General features: G+C 42.0%; 1 protein-coding gene across 1 annotated transcript; it reads left to right on the top strand.

Moving 5' to 3' along the window:
* Window positions 1–3,057: 3,057 nt before the first annotated feature.
* On the top strand, window positions 3,058–13,195 carry LOC110496016 (cellular retinoic acid-binding protein 2). The gene is made up of 4 exons (XM_021571631.3): window positions 3,058–4,231; window positions 11,564–11,742; window positions 12,124–12,240; window positions 12,356–13,195. The coding sequence occupies exons 1-4, from the start codon at window positions 3,955–3,957 to the stop codon at window positions 12,404–12,406; spliced, it is 624 nt and encodes a 207-aa protein (XP_021427306.2). The 5' UTR covers window positions 3,058–3,954; the 3' UTR covers window positions 12,407–13,195.
* Window positions 13,196–14,818: the final 1,623 nt, after the last annotated feature.

Here is a 14,818-nt window from a genome sequence, read left to right as displayed (position 1 = left end):
GCTCGGGCTCAGGCTGGGGACGAGCTCCCTCCCTCAGGAGGGGTGTGCCAGCGAGCTGTTAGTCCCTCTACTGGGCCTAGTACCCTTCCCAGGAAGCATGGCTGGAGCCACCCCAGGCAGAGCCCATCTGCTGCCAGTGCTGGACGGGGGCAGGAGTCGGACCGCTGGAATCGCCTTGAACGGAGAGCACATGCCTGCGTCAGGAGGTTGATAGCTTCTATGGCGACGACAGCTGTTCCCCGTTGGCCAGTGATAGGCTGTTCCTGGGGGACAATGCTGGTACTGTTCACCACCGTGAGTGGGGCTACCAGGCTGAAAGGCCATCAGAAGCTGGCAGCGGGGCTTCATCGTCCCCCAGTGGCTATGAGGAGCCTACTCACTCGGATAGCCACTGCACTGGACATCAAACTGGTGGACAGTGATGACTCTCCATCTGTCCCCATCTCTACTGAGTTCCGCAAGACCTTGCAGGAGAGCTGGGCCTCTGCCAGTGGGCACTTCCAGCAGAGACTGGACCATGGAGTTATGTTGCGGGCGCGGAGTCACTCGGCCTCCGGGAGTACCCGACCATGGACACCATGACAGCTGCCATGGTCCTCCCAGACTGGGAGATTATAGGGCAGAATCCGCGACTGAAGCCAGGAACCCCCCCCCCCCGAGTCTTTGATGCGGACTTGAAAGCCACATATGGGTCCCTCTGCTCTCTTGGCCACCTTACCAATGTGACCATGCTGCTGCAGGCCAACCTGCAGACTCTGTTGCCCTGGCTGCAAGAGGGCACAGAGGAACTCCTTCGGGAAGCGATGGAGTTGTCTCGCCTGCTTTCCCTGCTCCAGAGGGATGTGGCCCGCACCAACGGACGGGCCATGGCGCAGGTGGTTTCCTCCCGGTGCCATCTCTGGCTGGCCCAATCCCATCTGCCAGCTCCTCTCCAGAGCACATTTGCCACTACCCCATCACCCCAGGGCTGATGTTTGGCCTAGGGATTGATGACATTCTGGATTAGACCGATAAGGTTCGTAGGGAATGGGCGACCCTGAGACGGTTCATCCCGACCTCACCAGGCCCTGGGCAAAAAGCAGACGGACGTCGCCACCCACCTTCACCCGAACGACGGTGAGGTCCCTCTCTTGCCCCAGCGCTTCTTGCTGAGGGACAACAGTGGGGAGGGGCACAGCGTGCGGTGGAGCAACAACCTGTCAGCCATCACCACCATAGGGACGTGCCTGCACTCGGTGCGCCAGAGAGGCGGGCCCCGGCAGGACCCCTGACACACCCTTCCCTGGCCTCGGCCGCTTCTCCCGGTCTCAAAGGGCAAAGTGGGATTCGCATTCAACACTAGATGGCGATACATCAACATCCTATCCTGTGGTGAAGCTTTCCATTTATCATGCACTCAACATACATGTTCTTTATTTTATTGGACAGAACAAGATTAATATTTCATAATCATGTCAACAAATATTGAATTACTACAAATCAGGTAGCTCTGTTTTATAAAAGTCATATCAATGTGGTGGTACTAGATCATGTTGTTTTTATTCCATTACATTTCTTACCTGTGTTTCCAACACAACTCAAAATGACAATATGGAGTGCATTAATGTTACAATATTCATTACACTCAGCTCCGTTTTAATTCCATCAGTTAAGGCCATCTGAATTAAAATCAAATTAATTAATGAATGAAAATCCTTAGAATTTATGAAAAAACATTTTTATTGCCTTTTATTTATTTACTCTTGAATTGAATGTCAATCATCACGTCATCTGAAATTAAATTGAATTTTCCCTATGAGGACACAAACACACAATCATACATTGGGAATGCCTGTTTCCCTCAATTGCTCCTCAGTGATTATTTTCTGTAAAATGAGACAACATTCAGGGGAAACATGAACAATCAAGAGTTTGAAATGATACCAGTCGTCATAACAACAAGGACTAGACGTCCTCACATTTCCCTTTTACCAGAGGACCTTCTCCTTTCTCTAATTTCTCAGCTGGGCCTCTTAGCTTCATAGACTGTGTCCAAAGGGCTGTGGTTAAAAGTAGTGCACTATGTGATTTCAGGCACAACAGTATTCTTGAGGTAGAGATAAGGGGGGGGGGGGGGGGTGCTTACCTCTCATTTGAATTCTAATAATATGTTATTGAGCTGCTCTAATGGGAAATCAGAAGTAAATTACATGGGCATGGGGGATGTTTACTAGAATATTTACCACTAGAATATTCTGCAAACAACATAGCCACATGTTTTGGGTTTAATTGTTTTGGTTGGTTGAATATACAGTGTTAGGTTTCCAGGGGTATCAGTTTTGATGCAGACTTGTTGAAATGTTCTTGGCAGGAGGGAGAGGAAGAGAAGAGGAGAGGAGAGGGAGAGGGGTTGTAAGAGGCTGTGGAGGAGAAGGAACCAGTGGGACAGAATTGGTAGGCAATTATCTCTTGACATTTAGAGAGAGAAATGGGCGTCTCATAATTACCTCTGGACATTTGGATAGGGATGGGGCGGGGGGTGAGAGAGAAGAAAACACCATTGTATATACAACCTATATTTATCTTTATTTATTTTCCCTTTTGTACTTTAACTATTTGCACACATCAATCATTACAACACTGTATATAGACATAACATGACATTTGAAATGTCTTTATTCTTTTGGATTTTTTGTGAGTGTAATGTTTACAAATATTTATAAAAAATGTTTTTATTATTATTTATATTTAAATCAGTAAAAGGGAGTGAAGGACTTGTACCGCATTGGCTCTATATTGCATAAACATTTTTGAGAATATTATTTTTGGATTAATTTGTTGATCTATTGTCAATATGAATTTTTTCTCATGTGCTCATTGATAAGAGCCAGTCCATGATAGGAAATATCCTCATATGGATGATTACCATGGGTCATTGATTGACATCACCCAACTCCGGATTTCTTATCTTGGTGTCATATCATTGCCCTCTACACTTCTCTCCTCTTTCTACAGAAGCTAACCCAACCCAGGAGCTAACCCAACCCAATCCATCTGATTTCACATTCCAAAATCTTAATCTTCTTTAGGATGGGATTGTCACGACTTCCACCGAAATCGTTTCCTCTCCTTGTTCGGTGGCGGTCGGCGTCACCGGTCTTCTAGGCATTGTCGGTCCACTTTTCATTTTCCATTTGTTTGTCTTGTTTTCCTACACACCTGGTTTCCAATTCCCTCACTAATTGTTGTGTATTTAACCCTCTGTTCCCCCATGTCTTTGTGTGGAATTGTTTGTTGTAAGTGCTTGTACGCTATGTTTACTGGTGCGCGTCGGGTTTTTGTACCCATATTCTGTTGTATTTTTATGCCGTTGGATTTTGGATTAAACTGCTCCAGCTACTACCTAGTTCTGCTCTCCTGCATCTGACCTCCCTGCCACCAGTTACGCACCCCTTTACAGGGATCCTCTTTAACAAACTTGTCCTTTTCAATAGGAGCTACTATATTCCTTTCTTATCTCATTACTCAATTGCCCAAATTATTGATTTGAGGTCCACAACCAGATTTACCCCTTCAAAGTGCAAGCATACTTTCTTAATAAGGCATCTTCTTGCAGTTTGTTAGGCAATAAAAGCCCACTCTATTGAACTTGCAAGATTTAAAAGGTTACACCTACTAAAATTGTATGTAACCTAGCTTACAAAAAGCTATATTATAAAATGTAATAGTAATAGATCTAGCGTCTACATATTTCAGTAGGCTATTTTACGTTAATATACAGTCAAAATTCTAGATTCTTCCACCAATGCTTGAGAAGAAGGAACAGGCACCTGGGTGGAGCGTGCTCATTGGTTCCATGGTCTTTGGTTCCATGGTGGGATTCTTGCTATTCTTGCTTGTTTGGCGTCGCGCTTACGCCAAACAAGACATGAGCCAAAAAAGGGAGTGTGCCGACCAGATTGAATCAACCTCTGAATGAGAGAGAGAGGGGAGGCAGAGGGAGCAAACAGAGAGCACCAAGCAACAGTGCCCAATCTGAGAGACAAAACACAGAAAAATCAGAAGAGCTGCAAACAGTTTATTTTATGGGTCTGCAGAGAACAAAATAATCATGTTGACTATCTTTTTTCTGTAATGAGTGACTACTATAACAAACTATTTACACCGGAAATGGACCGTAGAGTTGCAAACTTCTCTGGGTTGTGGAAAATGAAGACTTCTGAAAACTTTGAAGAACTCCTGAAAGCGCTGGGTGAGTATTTTCACACAGCCACGGGAAGTAGGGGTGCTGAGAGTGCTGCAGAACCCCCTGAAAAATCGGAATTAGGCCTAAAAATATAAATAAAAATGAAATGTGTTATTAAAAATAAAATAAAAATCACAAAAGTAGTGCACTGGGCCTTTTAGTAGTATTAGCAGACCGATATAAAAAAACATTCCGCATCTGGCTTTGGCAAAAAAGGTAGTTGTTTAATAAGGACAGTATCTTGTAGGATTCAATAGTTAGAATTGTCAGAGTTGTTTCCCTGTCCCTTTCTCTGCGATTATCATTTAATGGAATCTAGAAAGAACAAAACCCTGTCCTCAAACATTTACATCAAAAGGTGCAAAGTTATGGGTAAAGACACAAAATATCCACATCAGATTAAATATTTTTCTTGACCAAATAACATGGAAAACAACCACTTTTTGTGCAGTATTAATTTACCATCCTTAGAAACCACTTAATGGAATTGTACTGTACATTACTGTATTGTACAAAGGTCATCTAGCCTTGTACCTGTATACTTCCCATCACAATGAGGAAAAACACTGCACAAAACAGTAACTGAGTACATTGAGACATTAAGTGGTTTGTGATGATGTGGCTCAGTTGGTAGAGCATGGTGCTTGCAATGCTAGGATTGTGGGTCCAATGGGGGACCAGTATGAAAAAGTATGAAAATGTATGCACTCACTACTGTAAATTGCTCTGGATAAGAGTGTCTACTGAAAAGGAATTAATCCACCATTTCAGTTTTCACATAGAAATAAGTCTCATTTGCAACGTATTTCAAGAAAATTGAAAACATACACTGCCATACACTGGCACTTAGAAATGCCCTTGTTTTTGAGAGAAAATCACATTTTTTGTCCATTAAAATAACATAAAATTGATTAGAAATACAGTGTAGACATTGTTAATGTTGTAAATGACTATTGTAGCTGGAAACGGCAGATTTTGTATGGAATATCTACATGGGCGTACAGAGGCCCATTATCAGCAACCATCACTCTTGTGTTCCAATGACACGCTGTGTTAGCTATTCCAAGTTTATAATTTAAAAAGCTAATTGATCATTAGAAAACCCTTTTTCAATTATGTTAGCATAGCTGAAAACTGTTGTCCTGATTAAAGAAGCAATAAAACTGGCCTTCTTTAGACTAGGGGAGTATCTGGAGCATCAGATACTCACCTAGTCTGAAGTCTTCATTTTCCACATCCCAGAGAAAATAGCTTTTCTTTCAAAAACAAGGACATTTTTAAGTGACTCCAAACTTTTGAACGGTAGTGTATATCAAGCAGTGGCGGCTCCTCGGAGTAGGAAGGGGAAGGAAGGGGAGGACCATCCTCCTCAGTGAATTTCATAAAAATAAAACATTTTTAAAAAAATTATACAACTGTCCTAAATATAATCACGGCACCAAATAATTGATTAAAAATACTATGTTGCAAAGAAGGTCTACAGCACTCCTACAGCACGCCTCAACAGCACTCCTCAACAGCACTCTGTAGGGTAGCACCATGGTGTAGCCGGAGGACAACTACCTTCTGTCCTCCATAGACTTACACAGTAATTGTGGCAACTTTCGGAGGACATCCTCCAACATATCAGAGCTCTTGCAGCATGAACTGACATGTTGTCTACCCAATCAAAAGATCAGAGAATTAATCTAGTACTGAAAGCATAAACTACAGTTAGCTATCACTGCAGTGCAGAAAATGTGGTGAGTAGTTGACTCAAAGAGAGAGAAAGCAAATAGTTGAAGACTTTTGAACAAATTAGTTTCTTCCAAAATGAAGGAGAAGCCAGAAAGAAATATATATATATATATATATATATATATACAGTGCCTTGCGAAAGTATTCGGCCCCCTTGAACTTTGTGACCTTTTGCCACATTTCAGGCTTCAAACATAAAGATATAAAACTGTATTTTTTTGTGAAGAATCAACAACAAGTGGGACACAATCATGAAGTGGAACGACATTTATTGGATATTTCAAACTTTTTTTAAAAACAAAAACTGAAAAATTGGGCGTGCAAAATTATTCAGCCCCTTTACTTTCAGTGCAGCAAACTCTCTCCAGAAGTTCAGTGAGGATCTCTGAATGATCCAATGTTGACCTAAATGACTAATGATGATAAATACAATCCACCTGTGTGTAATCAAGTCTCCGTATAAATGCACCTGCACTGTGATAGTCTCAGAGGTCCGTTAAAAGCGCAGAGAGCTTCATGAAGAACAAGAAACACACCAGGCAGGTCCGAGATACTGTTGTGAAGAAGTTTAAAGCCGGATTTGGATACAAAAAGATTTCCCAAGCTTTAAACAGCCCAAGGAGCACTGTGCAAGCGATAATATTGAAATGGAAGGAGTATCAGACCACTGCAAATCTACCAAGACCTGGCCGTCCCTCTAAACTTTCAGCTCATACAAGGAGAAGACTGATCAGAGATGCAGCCAAGAGGCCCATGATCACTCTGGATGAACTGCAGAGATCTACAGCTGAGGTGGGAGACTCTGTCCATAGGACAACAATCAGTCGTATATTGCACAAATCTGGCCTTTATGGAAGAGTGGCAAGAAGAAAGACATTTCTTAAAGATATCCATAAAAAGTGTTGTTTAAAGTTTGCCACAAGCCACCTGGGAGACACACCAAACATGTGGAAGAAGGTGCTCTGGTCAGATGAAACCAAAATCGAACTTTTTGGCAACAATGCAAAACGTTATGTTTGGCGTAAAAGCAACACAGCTCATCACCCTGAACACAACATCCCCACTGTCAAACATGGTGGTGGCAGCATCATGGTTTGGGCCTGCTTTTCTTCAGCAGGGACAGGGAAGATGGTTAAAATTGATGGGAAGATGGATGGAGCCAAATACAGGACCATTCTGGAAGAAAACCTGATGGAGTCTGCAAAAGACCTGAGACTGGGACGGAGATTTGTCTTCCAACAAGACAATGATCCAAAACATAAAGCATAATCTACAATGGAATGGTTCAAAAATAAACATATCCAGGTGTTAGAATGGCCAAGTCAAAGTCCAGACCTGAATCCAATCGAGAATCTGTGGAAAGAACTGAAAACTGCTGTTCACAAATGCTCTCCATCCAACCTCACTGAGCTCGAGCTGTTTTGCAAGGAGGAATGGGAAAAAATTTCAGTCTCTCGATGTGCAAAACTGATAGAGACATACCCCAAGCGACTTACAGCTGTAATCGCAGCAAAAGGTGGCGCTACAAAGTATTAACTTAAGGGGGCTGAATAATTTTGCACGCCCAATTTATTAGTTTTTGATTTGTTAAAAAAGTTTGAAATATCCAATAAATGTCGTTCCACTTCATGATTGTGTCCCACTTGTTGTTGATTCTTCACAAAAAAATACAGTTTTATATCTTTATGTTTGAAGCCTGAAATGTGGCAAAAGGTCGCAAAGTTCAAGGGGGCCGAATACTTTCGCAAGGCACTGTATATATATATATATATATATATATATATATATATATATATATATATATATATATTGAAAAGCAAATGCAGCTAGCTAGTTTAGCCTACTGAAACACTAGCTGGCTATGTCTATCCAACACAACCCCGGACCTCTTCCAAGTCAAGGTGAGCCTTTGGTTTGACTAATTTATTGCCACGGGCCCGTTGATTCTGTTGAAAAACGTTTCTTAAACAGAACTTAAAAAAAACAAAACAGGGATAAACATACCCGAATTTGTCCGTTAGAAACTCTTGTTTGCAACTGTTGGAGTAATGATTACACCCACTATCAGCTAGATGCAGGCAAGAATGTGCAAGGCGGTATTGAATGTCACTGTCTGTCACATCAAATTTTGTCTCTCGACCTGTGTGCACCTACGTTGTAAACTTTCATTCATAGGCCAGGTTGTAGCAACCTCATGATGGGTATCGGGAAAATTTGAGTTTCATGTTGTAGCCTAAACCTATCGCTGCTACATTTAACAGGGTGAGTAGAATATGAATGACAGTCATCCAATATGCTGTAATAGAAATATGGCCATGTTCATAAAAAAAAAAAGTGCCTCCATCGTCTGAAACGGAACTGACCGCCACTGATATCAAGCAAGTATTTTTATATTCCACAAGTACTATCAACTGTTTTGTACAGATAATTATCAGACTCAAGTTACAAATGCTGGTAAACACTGAAATAAATTTAGTTTGAACCCCCCCCCCCCCCTCCCCCCCCCCCCCGCAAAAGTAATGCACTGGGCCTTTACTAGTCCTGTATTAGCAGACCCATATAGACGTCATCAGCGCGGGCAAAATACCAATTCTGCATCCCCACCCCCAAACTACTTCCCGCGGCTATATATTTTCATACTATTTGAACCTGGACATAGCATTTTGGTTATCACAACTAACATTGGAATGTATTAATGCAACCGATTGAGAAATATGTTTGTAGTAGACATGTCTGTAAACATATCGACTCTTTGATGTAGACTCAGATCATCATACATTCTGCAAATCACAGTTACACTTATTCATGCATTTGACCTTTTTTCAATCTATGGAGCCCTAGCCTTTGTCAAGGATATGTCAAAAATGTGTCAGAAATGTTGCAAAAAGGAGCAAAGGCACGAAAAGACCAAAGCGTCCTGAGAAGCAGCTTGGTCTGTGGCCACAGACACCACTCAAGTGTTTCTACTTCTCTGTGCACATGTTTGGTTTTAATGGGGAATTCATTCATTATTATTTCCAATAATTTTCTTGCTTGATTTATTGTTTTAAAAGTCCTTTGTTCCCCTTTTTGAGGCACCCATCCACCTACACATTCAGTCACCTAAACACACACACACACACACACACACACACACACACACACACACACACACACAGAAAGGCCAGAGGAGGGCCAGTCAGTGGCATCTATTAAAATGTAAAGACAAATAGCCCGTGGAGGAATGTTATATTTTCCCTCATTTCAAACCAAAACCTCATGAGATTGTAATTAAAGCCAGTATAAACGGAACTAAACCCTGAAATGGGCCCCCTCAGTCAGCCGGTAGTGAGACTAACATTCCCTCAGTACCCTGGGGCTCCTCAACTAACTCGCTCCAGGGGTTTCTCTGTGGGCAACAGCAATATTTCCCTTCAAAGATAAATTTCGCTCCAATGGCAAGGTTTGTCTGATTTTTATTTAAGGATAAGATTTCTACTTTGAATAGGCGAGAGGAATGAAAGTCAGTCTGATGTAACATACTGTTATTTGTATGTCAGGTCTACCCTAATCATCCCTTGAAGTTGAATGAATGAGAGCTCTGTCTGAGATCAAACCCTCCCTCTCTGCTGATGTCGTTCCCACTAACCATAAATCAATGGTTATGAATGATGGCTGTGATATGGCTTTTCATCACAATGGATGCATCCCAAATGGAATCGTAATTACCTACAGTGCCTTGCGAAAGTATTCGGCCCCCTTGAACTTTGCGACCTTTTGCCACATTTCAGGCTTCAAACATAAAGATATAAAACTGTATTTTTTTGTGAAGAATCAACAACAAGTGGGACACAATCATGAAGTGGAATGACATTTATTGGATATTTCAAACTTTTTTAACAAATCAAAAACTGAAAAATTGGGCGTGCAAAATTATTCAGCCCCCTTAAGTTAATACTTTGTAGCGCCACCTTTTGCTGCGATTACAGCTGTAAGTCGCTTGGGGTATGTCTCTATCAGTTTTGCACATCGAGAGACTGACATTTTTTCCCATTCCTCCTTGCAAAACAGCTCGAGCTCAGTGAGGTTGGATGGAGAGCATTTGTGAACAGCAGTTTTCAGTTCTTTCCACAGATTCTCGATTGGATTCAGGTCTGGACTTTGACTTGGCCATTCTAACACCTGGATATGTTTATTTTTGAACCATTCCATTGTAGATTTTGCTTTATGTTTTGGATCATTGTCTTGTTGGAAGACAAATCTCCGTCCCAGTCTCAGGTCTTTTGCAGACTCCATCAGGTTTTCTTCCAGAATGGTCCTGTATTTGGCTCCATCCATCTTCCCATCAATTTTAACCATCTTCCCTGTCCCTGCTGAAGAAAAGCAGGCCCAAACCATGATGCTGCCACCACCATGTTTGACAGTGGGGGTGGTGTGTTCAGCTGTGTTGCTTTTACGCCAAACATAACATTTTGCATTGTTGCCAAAAGTTCAATTTTGGTTTCATCTGACCAGAGCACCTTCTTCCACATGTTTGGTGTGTCTCCCAGGTGGCTTGTGGCAAACTTTAACACTTTTTCGAAAATCCTTTTTTTTTTTAGCTGGGGCTTTTCTTTTTACATTTGACTTTGCTTTTTATATTTCTCCTTACCACCACCTACCATTGGAAAGGCACTGAGGTATCAGAATTTAATCTGTCTTTAACACTTTTTATGGATATCTTTAAGAAATGGCTTTCTTCTTGCCACTCTTCCATAAAGGCCAGATTTGTGCAATATACGACTGATTGTTGTCCTATGGACAGAGTCTCCCACCTCAGCTGTAGATCTCTGCAGTTCATCCAGAGTGATCATGGGCCTCTTGGCTGCATCTCTGATCAGTCTTCTCCTTGTATGAGCTGAAAGTTTAGAGGGACGGCCAGGTCTTGGTAGATTTGCAGTGGTCTGATACTCCTTCCATTTCAATATTATCGCTTGCACAGTGCTCCTTGGGATGTTTAAAGCTTGGGAAATCTTTTTGTATCCAAATCCGGCTTTAAACTTCTTCACAACAGTATCTCGGACCTGCCTGGTGTGTTCCTTGTTCTTCATGATGCTCTCTGCGCTTTTAACGGACCTCTGAGACTATCACAGTGCAGGTGCATTTATACGGAGACTTGATTACACACAGGTGGATTGTATTTATCATCATTAGTCATTTAGGTCAACATTGGATCATTCAGAGATCCTCACTGAACTTCTGGAGAGAGTTTGCTGCACTGAAAGTAAAGGGGCTGAATAATTTTGCACGCCCAATTTTTCAGTTTTTGATTTGTTAAAAAAGTTTGAAATATCCAATAAATGTCGTTCCACTTCATGATCGTGTCCCACTTGTTGTTGATTCTTCACAAAAAAATACAGTTTTATATCTTTATGTTTGAAGCCTGAAATGTGGCAAAAGGTCGCAAAGTTCAAGGGGGCCGAATATTTTCGCAAGGCACTGTATATAATGCACTACTTTTCAAAAGCCCCATAGGGCCCTGTTCAAAACTAGTGCACTATGGAGTGAATAGGGTGCCATTTAGGACACACCCAAGGTCTCCATTCTCAATCTACATGATACCTTATTGATCCCTATGACCAGGTGTGAACGTGTTTGTCAGGAAGATAGCCGTGGCTGCAGCCTCCAGACCTGCAGTAGAGATCACCCAGCAGGGAGAGAGCCTCTCCATCCAGACCTCCACCAGCGTACGCACCACCCATGTCTCCTTCACCGTGGGACAGCCCTTCAATGAGGACACAGTGGACGGACGCCCTTGCACCGTAACACTCCATTTCCACATTCTTCATCTCTACATATGTTGCATGAAATATTTAGGTTATTACTGTACGTGCATATTTTGCCAGGACTCAGTGTATGGAATCATGGGTCTGTATAAGCATGCGGGGGAAAAAATCTGTGTGTAACTTGACATTTGTTCTATGTGATGGTTTAGTATTCTCGTTTTCTTTATGGTTTGTGGAGGGCAGCAAACATAACGCCTAACAGACTTGAAGAAGCAGTAACATGCCGCAACAGTACTTAGTACCAAATGAGAAGCCTCAGGGTCACACACAGATCTACTGTGTTTATCTAACCACTTCACTACAACATGCAGTGTCACTTATTAAATCCTTGCATGGCCTTCTTCTTATGTCCTCCAGAGTACCCCTCGCTGGGAGACAGATAGCAAGATCAGCTGTGAGCAGACCTTGCAGAAAGGGGAGGGCCCTAAGACTGCCTGGACCCGTGAAGTGACCAATGATGGTGAACTCATTTTGGTAAAGCATACATTTTTATTGCCTACAAACAGTGATCCTTTAACTGTGTTTGGGGGGAAAGTATGTGTTTGATTTATCTGAGTTTTGTATTAATTTTGTTGTCATTTTCTTTCAGACAATGAGCGCTGGGGATGTTGTGTGCACCAGAGTATATCAACGAGAATGAAAGACTTAAGACTGTCAAACATTTCAATTTTTCTTATCTACCTGCTCCTTTTGCTTATTTAATCTTCCAGTCATTCAGATTGTGGTTAACAAGACGTCAGTTGTATGTGTTTTGTCAGACAGAGTTTGGTTGTTGTGAAAGCCTTGTGCCAGTTTATTTTCATGTATAATGTTCTCGTAATAGCATGTAATGGCTTTGTAGTGTTATCATTGTTCCTCCCCAACTAAAGCTGTATTTATTCTCAGTATACCGCATGAAAACCCTATCTGTATCCTCAAACTGTGTTGTTAAAATTGACCATGTATTTCCAAAACCTGATTTTATTAGCTTTGTCAAACGGATTTAAACCAAGACCTTGTCCCTCACCGCTGTTCTGTCTTTGTCTCTCCATACCACCTCCTTCCTACTTCTCCTTTCCTCCTGCCTATGATCTTTGTATGCATCCCTCCCTTGTTTTTCGTCCCTCTCGGCAACTTGCCCTCTCCTTCTCTCCTCCACACCCTTTCCTCTCAATCCTCCTTGTCCTCTATGTGCTCTCTTTCCTCATCCCTCACCATTTGTCCATTTAGAATTTTAAAACTCCCAAAGAGAATCCATATTTTATGAACACCACTGTGTCTGAAAGACATTTGGCAAGAACAAGGGGAAAAACTGGGAGTGGTAGGGAAAGAGTGAGTGAGGGACTATAAGAAAATAATTTCATATTGAGAACGGTACTATTTCCTTAGCTTTCCTTCCCAGCTGTACCTAATTACAGTATGAGCTCAATAAAAGGTTCCCCACCCCCTCTTCCCTGGACTCGGCCCGCACCCATTTACAAAAGGTAAAATTACTGCCTCTGATTTGTGTGAGGACACTTTGCTCTCCCACTCTCCCACACACCTCTGAACTGGACAGCCAAAACAAAATACAGTCACACCTAAATTAGCACTCATACTTGGGAGGACGGATGCTGTTAGAAAATAATGGATTGAGGAATGGATTGAACAGACTCCAGAATCCAGCTTGCTGTGAAATACAGTGCAGGGTCTCTCATGCACTTCCCGAGGAGAGAGAGCACTTACTCGATCAATAGGAAGTGATTTTGCTGTCCAGATTATCAGACGGTGTGCTAAGGGTCCCAAAAGTAGTGCACTATGTAGGGAATAGAGTACCATTTTGGAACCAAAAATTGCCCAGTTCACTCAATCTCTCCTCGTTACCGAGGTCACTTTCCACACAACGATTGTGTCAGCTCATTCCATAGGCTATGATGTCATGGGGCCACAAATCTCTTGATTCGCCATGGAATGCAGTGGTTTTAAGACCAGGCTGGAGGCACCCGACTCCAAGGCTGCATCCCAAATAGCACTCTATTCCCTAGTAGCACACTACTTTTGACTAACTCCATAGGCTCTGGTCAATAGTAGTGCACCATATAGGGAGTAGGGTGCCATTTGGGATAGGTCCCAACTCTAGACAAGCCATCTGGACCACTCATACAGACTATTACAAATGAATCACTATGGACAAACACAGAGGTACTGGATATTAACATGGGAGCAGACTCAAACAAGCAATTACAGATCTAACGCTGTAAAATCTGTGTCCAAAATAGCACCCTATTCCCTACATAATGCATTACTTTTAACTAAACCCACTGGGCACAGACGTAAATTCAACGTCTATTCCATTTTGGTCCAACATCATTTCATTGAAATGACGTTGAAATAACTTTGATTCAACCAGTGTGCCCAGTGGGAAGCCTTATGGGCCCTGGTCAAAAGTAGTGCACTAAATAGGGAATAGGGCAGTAGCGGTGAGTGGGGAAAATCACTGGGGAAGCCAAGCCAGGGAAAAAAAGCCATATTACAACCTATGTGTTGTGATAATTGCATTGTTTGCTTTATAACCTGTTAGTTCATATGCCTTGACACCGTGATATATAGGCCTAAGGCCAAGACCATAAGAAGACACAGTGGCAGAATAAATTCAGCCACACCTTTGTTTCATCACAAAACCGGAGTGCAACATCAGTCCGGTGAAGTCCACAAAACATATCGCATGTAACAAACAGTTACATGACCTACAGTATGATCAAACAAGTTAATGTTTCAGACATTTTCGGACTACAAAACTACTATTGATTTAGAACCACGGAGAGTTAGCAAAAGTCGCAAAGAAAAAACTGTCAGCACCATTTCAACATTATCTAATCACCTATGCTTAGTCTAATACAGTGACAACTAAAATATACCAAAAACGATTTAGTTCAATCAGCATAAGCTAAATATGATGTGGCTGTCCACGGTGATGCTTTATGTATGTATGTATGTATGTGTGTGTGTGTGCAAGTGGAAAAACATGTTGACTCACCCCACAAAATGCCAATGCCATCCTCTTTCATGTTGTCTAAATGGTCTCGGATTCTCT

Source organism: Oncorhynchus mykiss, chromosome 18 (genome assembly GCF_057628025.1).
Source record: "Oncorhynchus mykiss isolate SJ-2025 chromosome 18, ASM5762802v1, whole genome shotgun sequence".
NCBI classification, from domain to species: Eukaryota; Metazoa; Chordata; class Actinopteri; order Salmoniformes; family Salmonidae; genus Oncorhynchus; species Oncorhynchus mykiss.
This window is presented reverse-complemented; position numbering and strand designations above follow the sequence as displayed.

Coding starts and splice junctions, on each gene's coding strand:
- LOC110496016 (XM_021571631.3), top strand. CDS start 3,955: ATGAGAGAGAGAGGGGAGGCAGAGGGAGCAAACAGAGAGCACCAAGCA. Junction 11,743..12,123: donor TGGACGGACGCCCTTGCACC/GTAACACTCCAT, acceptor TATGTCCTCCAG/AGTACCCCTCGCTGGGAGAC. Junction 12,241..12,355: donor ATGATGGTGAACTCATTTTG/GTAAAGCATACA, acceptor ATTTTCTTTCAG/ACAATGAGCGCTGGGGATGT.